Source organism: Fukomys damarensis, unplaced genomic scaffold (assembly GCF_012274545.1).
Source record: "Fukomys damarensis isolate Sample0158 unplaced genomic scaffold, DMR_v1.0_HiC HiC_scaffold_19, whole genome shotgun sequence".
Classification (NCBI taxonomy): domain Eukaryota; kingdom Metazoa; phylum Chordata; class Mammalia; order Rodentia; family Bathyergidae; genus Fukomys; species Fukomys damarensis.
This window is the reverse complement of record NW_022900931.1, coordinates 10,649,591-10,663,027: the sequence shown is the minus strand read 5'-3', so window position 1 is coordinate 10,663,027 and position 13,437 is coordinate 10,649,591. Positions and strand designations below refer to the sequence as shown.

The 13,437-nt window shown below is 45.1% G+C and overlaps 1 protein-coding gene across 2 annotated transcripts; it reads left to right on the top strand.

Moving 5' to 3' along the window:
- Positions 1-34: 34 nt before the first annotated feature.
- On the top strand, positions 35-6,444 carry LOC104855779 (apolipoprotein L2). Of its 2 annotated transcripts, none has more exons than XM_033766263.1 (3): positions 35-303; positions 2,367-2,493; positions 4,847-6,444. In XM_033766263.1, the coding sequence occupies exons 1-3, from the start codon at positions 282-284 to the stop codon at positions 5,676-5,678; spliced, it is 981 nt and encodes a 326-aa protein (XP_033622154.1). In that variant the 5' UTR covers positions 35-281; the 3' UTR covers positions 5,679-6,444. The 2 variants fall into 2 exon arrangements, with proteins under 2 accessions (XP_033622154.1, XP_033622153.1); XM_033766262.1 differs by having other exon boundaries at positions 38-324.
- Positions 6,445-13,437: the final 6,993 nt, after the last annotated feature.

Genomic DNA, 13,437 nt, shown 5'->3' with positions numbered 1-13,437 from the left:
GCCAGGTGGGTGCGGGCAGAGGGAGCTGGGGCAGGATGGCTGACTTTCTTTAAATGGCAGCCACAGAGCCTGGGGGACAGAGAGGTCCCCGGGAGAAGTCCGGTTTGACCGCCCTGCCACGGAGGAGGGAGCCCTAGGAGACCTGGCCTCTATCCACCCCTCCTGGTACCTTTGCCCCATGTGGCCGCCCTTCCGCTTCATGACCTGTGTTCTCCGTCCCTCCAGCCCTGACAGCCTGACGAGCTCTAAGGAAACCTCTCAGGGACACCGCTGCTGAAACCATGGCTTTTGCCTCCTTCGCAGGTAGTGGCTTCCCCCTCTCTGGTGAGTTCCTCTGAGGGGGTCCTGAGGGGTCATCTCCAAGGTGGCACCAAGGGGCCAGCTCCAAGGCAGAGCCATTTTACGGAATAGTGCTGGGTGGAACAGGGGAGCCCCTGAGGGACGTATGGATCTCTGAGCAGGGCCTGTGGGGCTCCCTTCCGAGTCCTGTCCTTCCAGACACGGCCCAGCTGGTCACTTCCTGCCCAGCCTGCTCCCAGTGAAGGCCTCGGGTGGGCCCAGGCCTGTCATGGGGAGGCCCCTGCTGCCCGCCCCAGGCCCTGACCCTGGGGCACTGCCCGTGACCAAGCAGCTGCCTCAGCTCCTGCCCTGCGGGGCCCAACTGCTCTCAGTGGTTCAGGAGGAAGAGTGGGCCAGAGTGCCACTGCAGGGGACCCGGGTGTGACCTCTGCCAGCTCACACTGTGAGATCTGGAGGCCCTCCCCTCCACTGTGCAGAGAGCAGAGTCTCCCAGGGTATTGTGAGGGTCATGTATAGCATGGGTGCTCCCTGCCTTGGGTCTCTCCCCTCCTTGGACCCTGTTAGGTTCATCTGGGACACACACACACGCACACACACCTACACTCCCTGCTCCCCCATGGAGCTGTGCACAGCACCTGCCCAGCCCTGCCAGTGACAGGCACCTGCTCCCCAGGGGCGACAGCCTCCAGAGAGAGCTGATTCCCATTATCTCTCACAAAATGAAAACCAAAACCAAAAGGAAACAACCTCCTTCCACAAAGAAGTCCAGCCTCCTTCAGACCTGTTTCCTTCCCCCTCACTGAGACATCTTCAAACCAAGCCTATTCCTCAATTCTTCTTCATTCTGCAGAGCAAACTGCACTGTCAGTAGCCATGGTGAAGAACAGGGAGGGCAAAGAATGGAGGTCAGGGGCTGCAGCAGTCCTGACAACCTGAGGCAGGTCTGAGAGTGTTGGTGTCCTGGGGACAAACCCTTCCTGAACAGATGGGCCAGCCTGGCGCCACGGGTGGCACTGAAATTTTTGTTCCCTGAGACCAGAAGAAATTGTCTCCAGAGTCCCAGGCCAGTTGCCAGATTTTGACAACTCATGTCCGGCCACTCCTTTGAACAGCAACTGATAAGAGTAATGGCGAGAAGCAGGGAATGAACTTTGAACGCTACAGCTTTCCGGGACGACAAGGGGAGCAGCGTCCTCAGCCCTTTGCTCGGAGGTGCGGCGTGAGCTCCCAGACTATACCGACAGGGGGCAGCAGTGTGCACGGTCCCTGGTCTATGGAAATGGAGTCTGGCGGGTGTTTCAGCACTGGTCAGGTGGGGCTTGGTCCAAAGCAATGAGGAAGTTGCTGTTCCCTGGGTGTCAGGGCCAGTGGGCTGAGAGGTGGTCTGGTCAGGTGAGGCTCCCAAAGGAAAGAAAGCGCGTGGATCAGACATCACCAGAAACCAGGAACCAGACTGTAACTGTACAACCTCAGTGCAGCATCAGAGCATGAACGTTGGCGCGGCAGCTGCTGACTGAGCTCCAAAGCTGTGTGCCCTTTTTTATCGGCTTTTCTGAGACACATTTAAAACAACTGCATGACTTTGCACAGCTGTGTGGTATCTGCGTGGTCGTCCATGCTGACTTAGTATTATATTATTATTACATATTATTATTATAGTCTATCATATTATTATTATTATATTGTTATCACAAAGTCTGTCATGCGCCTGCACTTTTTCAGATGCCTTGGCTTTGACACATCTACCAGTGGTCCCTACACTCGGGAGTTCTTTCCACTCCTCAGAAAATCAGACACCAGTGCTGCAGATTAGGGCCCTACCTTTCTGATCTCCTTTAATCTCCGCTATTCCACCTCCTTAAAGGCCCCACCTCAATTCAGGCCACTGGGCCTTAGAGTTTAATATAGGAATCTGGGGACACAGTGTGGTCCACCGCACTGGTAACTGCATCTCAAGTGTCCGATGTGGTAGTAGCTCCTAGGATGAATAGCTAGCCACCTGTCCCCAAAGCCACTTATACTCCTCTGCACCATCTTCTGACCCTATTCCTTTTTTCCTCACCCAGAGAGGGACAGTTTCGTAGAAGATGTCATTGAGTATATCGTGGACACACTGAGCAGTGAAGATCTGCGGCAGCTGCTGACTGAAGATAGCTCCTGGGAGATCCTGGTGGAGACAACTGACTTGACCAGGTCACCTGCATGGGGCAGCCCAGCAGAGCCGCCCAGATCCCCGCTGGACTGGGCTTCTCAGGGCCAGACTCAGCTCCTCCAGGCTGTTTCCTGTGGTTGGGGTTGAGGGTGCCCCTTCTGCACAGTCTCTGCGGGAAATGATCTCCATGTCATCCCCTGGCAGTGCATGGCCTCAGGGTGAAGGGACGTGGAGGCAGGATCACTTCTGCCAGCTGCCAGTTACGCGACCTTTGCTATCTCTATACCACTTTCTGCCTCACTGTCTCTATTCATTGAGTTTCTTTGCAAGAAAAATGAGAAAATGCGTGGAGGGCGCTTAGCATTTGGCTGACGCACAGCAGGGCCTCAAGCAAAGGCCCAGGAGGGAAGAGAGCAGGGCCAAGTGTCCTCCTCGGAGGTGGGCGCCAAGAGGGATCTGCTTGAGACAAGTCCTAAAAAAGTAGACCTTGTCAGTTGTGGGGAGGCCACGGCCCCCACAGAGGACACCTCAGTGGCCGAGGCACTGTTTCCTTTCCATACTGTGATCCATCCCAGATCGACGCAGAGGGCTGTGGTGGTGGGTGGTTGCTTCCTTCACACCTGTTGGTCTCCCAGGAGTCCTCAGCTTTATCATTTGGGCCCCTCTTCTACTCATGTGGAGTCATCCTGACCCTGGGGATGGCAGTGGCTTAGTGACGGCTTCCTCAGACAGAATGGCTGACGGCCTGTTTTGTATAATGAGAGAGTCTGAGGACCCGAGGTCTGAGGCACAGAGACTTTCTCTGTTACTCTGTGCAGGTTCAGGTTTCCCAGGCTCTTGATTCAGAGATGGATCTCAGGGTCGCTAGAGTCTTTGCACAAGGCCGTTGCATGAACTCATGAAAATTATCATTGGCTAAGGTGCCATTTAGGCTCATGTCATGTGACAGTAAGGTCCTGATCTTGGGGTGCGAGGTGAAGAAAGAGTTCGCTGTACAAGTAAGCTGAAAGAGAGGCCAAGTAATCTTTGTGATCTCTTTTACCTCAGAGTTTACTTTGTTTACCTTATTAGTCAAAGTCATCCAAACTACCAAGTCCGAGGGCACAGCCTCCAAGACGAACTTTATTTTTGATACCAGCTGCAAATCTGAGGCCTCCCCACAACCCCATGCAGCTGTGACAATTCTTTACAGGGACTCAGAGAATTCAATCAATGTTTATTACACACAGTGTGTCACAAGGAAAGGCACAGGGTAAAATCAGTCACAGGAAGGTTTACATAGGACAGAATCTGGCAGGGATCCAAGCTTGAAACTTCCATTTTCCTCAGGCCACCGCGTGCTCTGTACTTCATGTGTGATAATTCACACAGAGGATGCCAATCTACAAGGCTCAGCCTGTGACAGGAAACATTCTGCTATGTGGCAGAGCAAGCCCTGGATGGACTGGAAAGCCTACTTACAAAGACATTCAGAAGGTCCTCCCTCAAGTTTGGTCACGCCTTGTGGTTCAGCCTTCAGGGCCGACCTGGGGTTTCCATCTGGTCCTAGAGGCCGATGCTTTTAGTCTCCACTTTCTCTGGAAGTCAGAAATGATCCCAAAGCTCCCATCATGCATCACATTGTTAGGATGAGCATGCATCAAGGGAAATTCCTGGGATAAAGAGTGTTTTCTGAGCAATGTCTTCTCATTTTGAGATATTTTCTATGTAAAGAGATATCTCAGCATTGTGACTCAAGACAAAACGTGAAACTCATTTATGTTTTTTTACAAATTGTATGCATTGCACGAATGTAATTTCACATAATACTTTTAGTTCGCCTGTGCGTTAACTATGACCTGTCCCATAAGTCAGTCATGGAACTTTCTGCTTGTGGCGAGCATTATGTTGGTGCTCAACTGTTTCAGATTTTGGTGTTTTTCAGATTCATGATTTTGGATTAGGACTCCTAGCAGTCAGGACATTCCAGGGGCCTACAGATCACAACCTAGTAGGAGAGCCAAAGTCTCCCCTTTGATTCAGGTTAATTCTGCACTCTGCATTAGGACAGTCTGAACTAAGGCCTCCCAGCTCCGATTGTCCCACTACTCTGTGTTCATCTACAGGGTTCCCATTCTGCAGATATTTTCCTGGTCATGACACTGATCTTCAGTGAGATGGTGCTTTATCAAATACCCACTGTGAAAGAGCACCTGAAAATGCCTTATAATCATTGATTCCATTATTAAATAATGATATCCCAAATGTTTATATCTGAAAGAAAAATTCTGTACAACTCTGTGATTCTCTTTCCTTGATTACATGAACTTCTGTCTATGCAGGGCAGATCTTACAGAGCCCATTTTCCAAATGGACAAACTGCTTTTCTTAATCACTTGGCCTTTACTGTTACAGGGAGGAGGCAGACGCTGTACGTGGGGCTCTGATTGAGAGTGAAGCACACAAGGAGAGGTTTTTGAATGCATTTCCTCATGTGAAAAAGGAGCTGGAGGAGGGCGTAGCCAAGCTCTACACCCTTGCAGATAAGGTCGACAAGGTGCACAAGGACTGCACCATCACCAACCTGGTGGCCAGTTCAGCCAGTGCTATCTCTGGCCTCCTGACCATCCTTGGCCTGGCTCTGGCACCGGTGACAGCAGGTGGCAGTCTAGCGCTCTCAGCCACTGGGATAGGGCTGGAAGCAGTGGCCACTGTGGCTGGTGTTTCTGCTGACATTGTGGACCACTCAAACAAGTTGTCAGTGCAAGCTGAAGCCAGGCGCCTGGTGCCAACCAGCATGGACACAGAGAAGGAGATTGTGCCGGCTGTGGGTGAAGCCACACCCAAAGTTATTTTTGCAACTGAGAAATGTGTGCAAGCATTCCAAGCCATTGAGAAGAATGTCTGTGCCATTAATGTGGCTAAATCCAACCCTCGGTTGCTAGCCAAGGCCAACTGCCTTATGAAAACTGGGAAACTCTCAGTCCGAAGTGGTAAGCAGGTGCAGAGGGCCCTTGGAGGAACCGTTCTGGCAATGTCCAAAGAAGCCCGGATCACGGGTGCAGGAACAGCAGGCATCGCACTTCTGAAGGATGTGTACAGACTTTTTGAAGATTCATTGCATTTGCACAAGGGGGTAAAGACAGAGTTGGCTGAAGAGCTGCGGCAGCAGGCCCAGGTCCTGGAGAGGAAGTTGGAGGAGCTCATCCGCATCCAAGAGAGTTTGGAGTCAGACCTGACTAAGTGACACACTGTCCAAGCAGAGCAGAGCTCAGGGTTTTTGTGATTTTCAAACACAAGGACAAAGGCAGGAAGTGTGGCAGAGGCAACATAGAGGGTGAGCTCAAATCTGTTCTGGGTATTAAGGAATTTTTGCCTTTCTGAGGCTAAGCATATCCGGGGAGGGGTTAGTGCAGATAAGTGAATCAAAGAGAAAGGATGGACCTGGGGCCTGAAATAAGGGACAGGAAGTGACTAAGGTGCATGGGGAATAGGAGGAAAGTGCTCATTTTGTCTGAAGAATTCACTGGGGACCTGGATAGAAGCAGCTGCAGGAAGAAGCACTGGAAAGTTGGGGAAAACAGAAGAGCGGAAGTTGGGAGGGGCCACCGTTAGAACTGCTGGGACCTGGGAGGAGGAATGGGCTCTGCCTCCAACCCTCCGCACAGGCAAACATCTCAGCACGAGCGCAGTCTGCCCTTTCTTTCCAGTGTCCACAAACCCTTGTCTCCGTCAGGCAGTGACTTCCTGATGATGGCGGTGATGATGATGATGGTGCTGGTGGTTTGGGGCTGATGATGGTGGTGGTGGTATTGGGGATGGCGTTGGGGGTAATTGTGGTGCTAGGGGTGGTTGGCGTGGGGAGTGATGACTGTGGGCCTGGTGGAGCACTTTGCAGGTGGCCAGAGGGGAGGAGGGAAGTATAGAGGTTGAAAAAAGATTTAGGGAGTGTTAGTGCATGTACCACTGCCACAAGGAATGTAATCATTATGTATTGTAAACATGTAGTAATAAATCAGAATTGTAAAAAAAAAAAAAAGGTATTTCTCTTTCCAAAGGGTGGAACTCAAAATTTGTTTTACTTGAGGCATAGCAAAAATAGGTACAGTATTTCTAACATCAAAAATACAATCTTGATTGGTCAGTAATGCAGGCAAAATGCACGTTACCAGTACTGGAGAAACCTTTAGTTTACTTTTTGTTTTTCATTTTTGAGACAGGATCTCCCTATGTAGGATAGGCTGGCCTTGAACTCACTGTGACCTAGGCTGGCCTCAAACTAGGAGGTTCAGCCTCATGAGTGTTGGGGTTATAGTCATGTGCCACCATCCTTGGCTCCTTTATTTTACTTTAACCAATCTAATTTAAAAAAGATTTATATAAGTCTTCCCAATCAAAAGTAATCGCTGTCAGGGATTTACCGCGGTGGTGCCACACCTGCCTTGCAAATGCAAGGTCCTGAGTTCAATCCCATTACCAAAAAAAAAAAAAAAAAAGAGTAGTTTGTTTTTTTCCTTAATTTATGAGTGCTCATTAATTTGTACATTAACTTGGTATCGTGTAAACAGTTTACAAACCTGAAACACATATAGAAATAACTTGTAAGACACGTGCACACAAACATACATAGATACAAAGATCGTGTGGTTTTAATTTAGATTTGTTATTTATTTATTTTTTAAAGGTTAAAGCGTTGATCTGATTCCTTTTTCACGATCCTAAGAAATCCTTAATCCTAAAACTGTACCTCTGGTGATATTGTCATAGTAAGGTCTGAGGAGGTTCCATGAAGTGGAGATGAGGAATCTCAACTCACCCCACCAATAGGATAGGTTGTAGGCTTGCTGATTTCCATTAAGGAAAAATAATTTTTAAGACATATCAGTGAGAGGCATAAAAAGACTTATTTGGTTCAATTTCAAAGTACTCAGAAAGAATAGAGAGTAGGTCCAGAAGAGAGACAGGTAAATTCTGACCAGGGGTTGGGGTTTTTGGTGGGCTCCTAGGAGTCCTCAAGATGCGTGATCTAGGATGTGCGTTCTTCATGTCTGTGGAGCTTCCCCATCTGGTGGGCCGTGTCAGAATGTGAGCCATTTACACGGGGCTGAAGCTGAGATATACTGCCCTTTCAATAGTGTGCTTGTGTGAGCATGGAGATTGGCAGGAGGGAGCCCAATGTTCATGCAGAGTTATGGACCCAGAATAAGGGAAAGGCAAGTACCCAGGTCTCAGTTTGCAGACACTGTGTTAGGGACGTTGCTTTGTAAGAGTTTCCTGGAAGGGAAATAGGTGTTGCACTGTGTGGCTGTGGATGCACAGAGGATGAAGATTATCCAGAAAAGAGATTTAGTTCCATCACTGACAACCCAGAGGGCCTGTTTCTTGGGCATAAGAGAGGCCATGGAAAAAGCAACCAACTGAGCCCTCTGTGATTATTTATTTGTAACTCAAGGGTATGAAAACAAAGACATGGAAGAAAAGCATTTTGCTACATATTGTATAGGAGTTTATGCCAGAGGACATGGCCAAAATGGGACAGTTTGCTACCTGACACATGTCCACCTAGTTTAGATAAGGTTTTGGGGGCAGAGGGGACACAATGGCCAAAGCAAACATCTCTAACAATAACTTGAACTTCATTCTGTTGACGGTTGTCCTGCAGATTCTGCTCTAAACTCTAATACATTTCAGGAGCACAGGAGCTATTGTTGTCCAAGATCTCTTCCTTGGTGCACTCAGGTTCAACCCCTCCTTTGGCCAGAGACTTCCCACATACAGGCTTGAATAATTTTTGTGTCCTGAAATTGTAGTTTTCTTAAAAGTACAATTTAAAAATTACCATTTTCCTTATTTCTTTTTAAACCTCTTTATTTGATCCTTCCTTATGTGATTTTTGAGATAAGGTAGAAAGTTTACATCTGAAAGTCAGAGAATATTATCTGTGCCCACCTAATGTGGGAAAACATTTCTGGAAAACATTTCAAATTTTTCTTCCTCCTTTTATTTATCATGGGTTTTAGTCATTGCAGAAAGAGCTTGCCCTAGAATTTAAATCATTTCCTATTTCATCAAAATTTCGACACACCTCAGAAGAACTCTAAATATACTTGTACTTTCACTCAGTCATCCAAGACCTCTAGCTTAGGGTAGTAATAAAACCTAGGAACATTGAATGTTCCCCATGGAGAGAAACACAAATTTAGGTGTCTTTTATCAAATTTTCCCATTTTTGTTAAGTACAGTGCCATCATAGTTATTAAGGACACATTCAGTTGGTGCACAAAATATTGCTTTCTTCTTTAACAATCCCTCCTTCCTAGAATGTTTTTCATGTTTATTCCATTTCTCTTGAAAAATTGAAACCTTTTATGCTTGCTGGTGAGACCTGTATTTTGGATCAATTTAATGTGCTGCTTATAGGATCAATCTGTCAGACAAGTGGACACTGGACCCTGGTGCTAACCTTCCATACCACAATGTCACTGGGGGTCTGGATAGCTCATGGTGTTGGCCTCAGCCACGGGATGGTGGCCCTCAAGGGCTGGTGAGTACAGCAGCGAGCAGCCAGGTGGCAGGGGTCCTGATCATTCAAACTCTTTACTGTCCCCATTGCCTGCGAATTAGTGAAAATATTCACTGACATCATCAAATATACAGCATCTAAGAAGAACTTTGAAGATCTGTATGTAGAATCTAGTTTCTGAAAGTATCAGGAGGAATGGGATTGGTTGAAAGAAGAGTTTTGCATTTGATATCAGAAGAGGAATACTGTAAAAGTGAAATACTGGGACGAGGATGGGTGATGTGTTGATTGAACTAGAAGAATGGGAGTATTTTCTGTACAAAAATGTTCCAGTGTGCAAGACAGACAGGGTAGAGGTAACAAGCAAAAAAACTAAGTAGCTTTCTCCATCTGCTGTGGAGCAGAGTCAGGAGACAAGAAAGTGTAATGGCTGCTAGATGCAGCAGGGGGCAGAATCCAAGGTGGGGATGAATGGGTTCAACAGTGGAAGCTGTGATCAGGAAGAAAAGCATGTTGTAGAAGCAATGAGAAGAATTTAATAAGAACCACAGAAAGACCCCTAGATTCTGAGGTCTGAATCGGGAGATCAGACTAGAGGATATCTCAAAAATATTCTCCAAATTATGGAGAGCCAGAGGGGGATGGGAAAGTTGGAATTAACTGCTTTCATGAAGTGCAAAGAAGCATATGCAAAAGACAAAGAAACGGGGTCACAACAGGAGTCCAGGGAAAATGGGAAATGCTTCAGAGACCCAGGCAAGGAACCATGGATGGAGTTGAGGTCAAAGAAGGATGCTGGATGGTGGGAGAAGACCTCCCATATGGGATGAACTTGCCCTAGGAAAAAAGAGGGCTACATTTGTTTGAACAATTGGAACTTTGGGTATAGCCATACATCCTTTTTTGTTTGTTTGTTTGTTTTTTTTGAGACAGGGTCTCACTATGTAGTGAGACTGACCTGGAACTCACTATGTAGCCCAAGCTGGTCTCAAACTCACAGCGATCCTCCTGCCTCAGCCTCCCGAGTGCTGGGATTACAGGTGTGCACCACCACACCTGGCAAACCATACATTTTTGTTATATATTTACAGTACACAATGATTTCATTCATTATGGAACCTATATGCCAATAATATGGAAATTATAGAAGAAATGGACAGATTCCTAAAGTTGAACAAAGATGACCTAAAATTCTAAACAACCAAATATCAACCAATATCAATCAATGAAATTGAAATGTAATTAAAAACTTACTTCTGGGGAGTTGGGGTGAGTTCCAGGTCAGTCTCAACTACATAGTGAGACCCTGACTCAAACCCTCCCCCACCAAAAAAGCAACTATGAAAAGCCTGGGCCTGTATGGCTTTGCTTTTGAATTCTACAAGACATTTAGAGAGGAACCACTGCAACTACTGTTTATACTCTTCAGTGAAATTGAAAGGGAAGTAATACTCTCAAATTCATTCCTGGAAGCAAGCATCACCTTGATCCCTGAAGCAAAGAAAGACCCAACTGAAAAAGAGAACTGTAGGCCAATCTCACTAATGAACATACCAGCAAAAATCCTTAATAAGATACTTGCAAATAGAATTCAGAAGATCATCAAGAAGATCATATGTCCTGACCAACTGGGATTCATCCCAGGGATGCGAGGGTAGTTCAACATACACAAATCAATAAATGTAATACACTATATTAACAGAGCCAAGAACAAAAACCATATGATCATCTCAATAGATGCACGAAAAGCATTCAGTAAAATCCAACACACATTTATGATAAAACCCTACAAAAAATTGGAATAGACAGTCTCTACCTCAATCTGATAAAGGCCATCTGTGTACAACCAACAGCCAATATCATAGTAAATGGTGAAAAACTGAAATCCTTCACAATAAAATCAGGAACAAGACAATGATGTCCACTATCTCCACTCCTGTTCAATATAGTTTTGGAAACATTAGTCACAGCATTTAGACAAGAGAAAGAAATAAAAGGAATAAAGATAGGAAATGAAGAAGTCAAATTGTCATTATTTGCAGATGACATGATGCTCTATATAGAAGACCCCAAGAACTCCACCAAAAGTCTTCTAGACTTAATAATCAAATTCAGTAGAGTATCCAGATACAAGATCAACACACAAAGATCAATAGCTTTCCTATACATGAACAACAGACTTGCTGAGAGAAAAAAATGGGACCAATAATTCCTTTCACAATAGCATCCAAAAAATTGAAATACCTAGGAATCAACCTCTACTCTGAAAACTATAGCGATCTGAAAAAAGAGAGCTAGTTGATATCAGAAAATGGAAAGACATCTTTCTCTTTTGGGTAGTAAGAACCAACACAGTGAAAATGGTCATACTGCCGAAACTACTATGTAGCTCCAATGCAATCACAACTGAAATTCCAGAAGCATACTTCACAGACCTTGAGAACACAATCCAAAAACTCACTTGGAACAAGAGACCGAGACTAGCAATAGTAATTCTACTTAATAAAGACAAGGTGGGGGTTACCACAGTCCCCAACATGAAACTACACTACAAAGCTACTGTGATAAAAACAGCATGGTACTGGCAAAGAAACAGACCTGAGGACCAGTGGAACAGATTAGATGATGAAGAAACATCTCCAGACACACTCAGCCATCTCATCTTCAACAAAGGAGCCAACCACCCTCACTGCAGGATAGAAAGCCTCTTTCATAAATGGTGCTGGAAAAATTAGGTTTCAACTTGCCAAACATTAAAACTAGACCTATATCTCTCACCATGCACTAAACTAAAATTGAAATGGATTAAAGATCTAAATATTAAAACAGAAACACTAAATCAGCTGGAAGAGAGGTTAGGTAGAACTCTTGAAGACATTGATGTAGGAAAATATTTTATGAACAAAACCTCAGTTGCCCATGAATAAGCACAAAGAATCAACAAGTGGGATCTCTTATTAAAAAGCTTCTGCACGGAAAGAGAAACCACTGACAGTGTGAAGAGACAACCAATAATGTTAGAAAAACTTTTCACCATCTCTTCCTCAGACAGAGATCTACTATCTAGAATATATAAAGAACTTAAAAAAAACAGACCTCCCAAATTTAAAGAGCCAATCCAAAAATGGCCATCTGAAATGAACAGACATTTCTCAGACAAAGAAGTAGAAATAGCAAAGAAACATAGGAAAAAATGTTCAACATCACCAATCATTCAAGAGATGCAAATGAAAACAATGCTGAGATTCCATCTCACCCAGAAAGAATGGCAGCTCTCATAAAATCAACCAATGACAAATGATGGCAGGATTGTGGGGAAAGAGGAACCCTGCTCCACTGCTGGTGGGAGTGCAGACTGCTGCAACCATGATGGAAATCGGTATGGAGATGCCTCAGAGAACTAGGATTAGAAGTCCCATTTGACCCAGCTGTTCTTCTGCTAGGTATCCTCCAAAAAGAATTAAAAGAATCACACCACAGAGACATACGTGCACCCATAGCAGCACAGTCTGTAATAGCTAAAACTTGGAAACAACCAAATTGCCCATCAACTGGAGACTGGATAAGGAAAATGTGGGTTTAAAAAAAAAAAAAAAACTAGAACACTACTCAGCCATAAAGAATGAGAAATCAGAGACATTTATAGCTAAATGGATGCACCTTGAGGTGATGCTCTTAAGTGAAATACATAGGACATGTATGTGTAAATACCAAATAGTTTCTCTAGTGTGAGAAACTAAAAGTGTAGATAAGGACTAAAAGGTAAAATAGAGAATGTGAAATAGGAAGAAAAGGGGCAAAGGGGAAGGGGAAGTGGGAGGGGGAGGGGAAAGGAAAGGGGGTATAGAATTCATATGAGAAAAAGACAAAGTGGAAACAAAGTCTTTGTAGATAGGGAGGGGTGGAGGGGTTGAAGGAAGAACAGGGGAATGGGGAAAAAATAAGAACCAAGATGGATTATGTGAAGGTGCAAATTTCCAGCGATGAAAGTCATTATATCGTATACCTTAAATGTACCAATAAAATTAATTTTATTTGTCTGTGTGTTTTTTGAGACAGGGTCTCACTATGTAGTTGAGACTGATCTGAAAGTCATTATGTAGCCCAGGCTGGTCTCGAACTCACAGAGATCCTCCTGACTCAGCCTCCTGAGTGCTGGTATTATAGACGTGAGCCACCATGCCCGGCAAAATTAATTTTAAAGTGAGAAAAGAAACATAAAGTGGAAACAAAGCTCTTGTATATAAGAAGGGGAAGAGGACTAAAAGAGTGAGAGCTGAACGGAAAAAATATGAATCAAGATTATATTATGCACAGGTTCAAATTCCATATGATGAATGTGACCACTATATCTCTTGTACCAATAAACTGAATTAATGATTAAAAAGATGTTGCCTTTCAGTTTCACTCTTAAGTGCAGGGGAGTATTTACCTGAAGAAAGCCTCTGCTCATTACTCCTTGCAGCGACTGGATCCACACAGC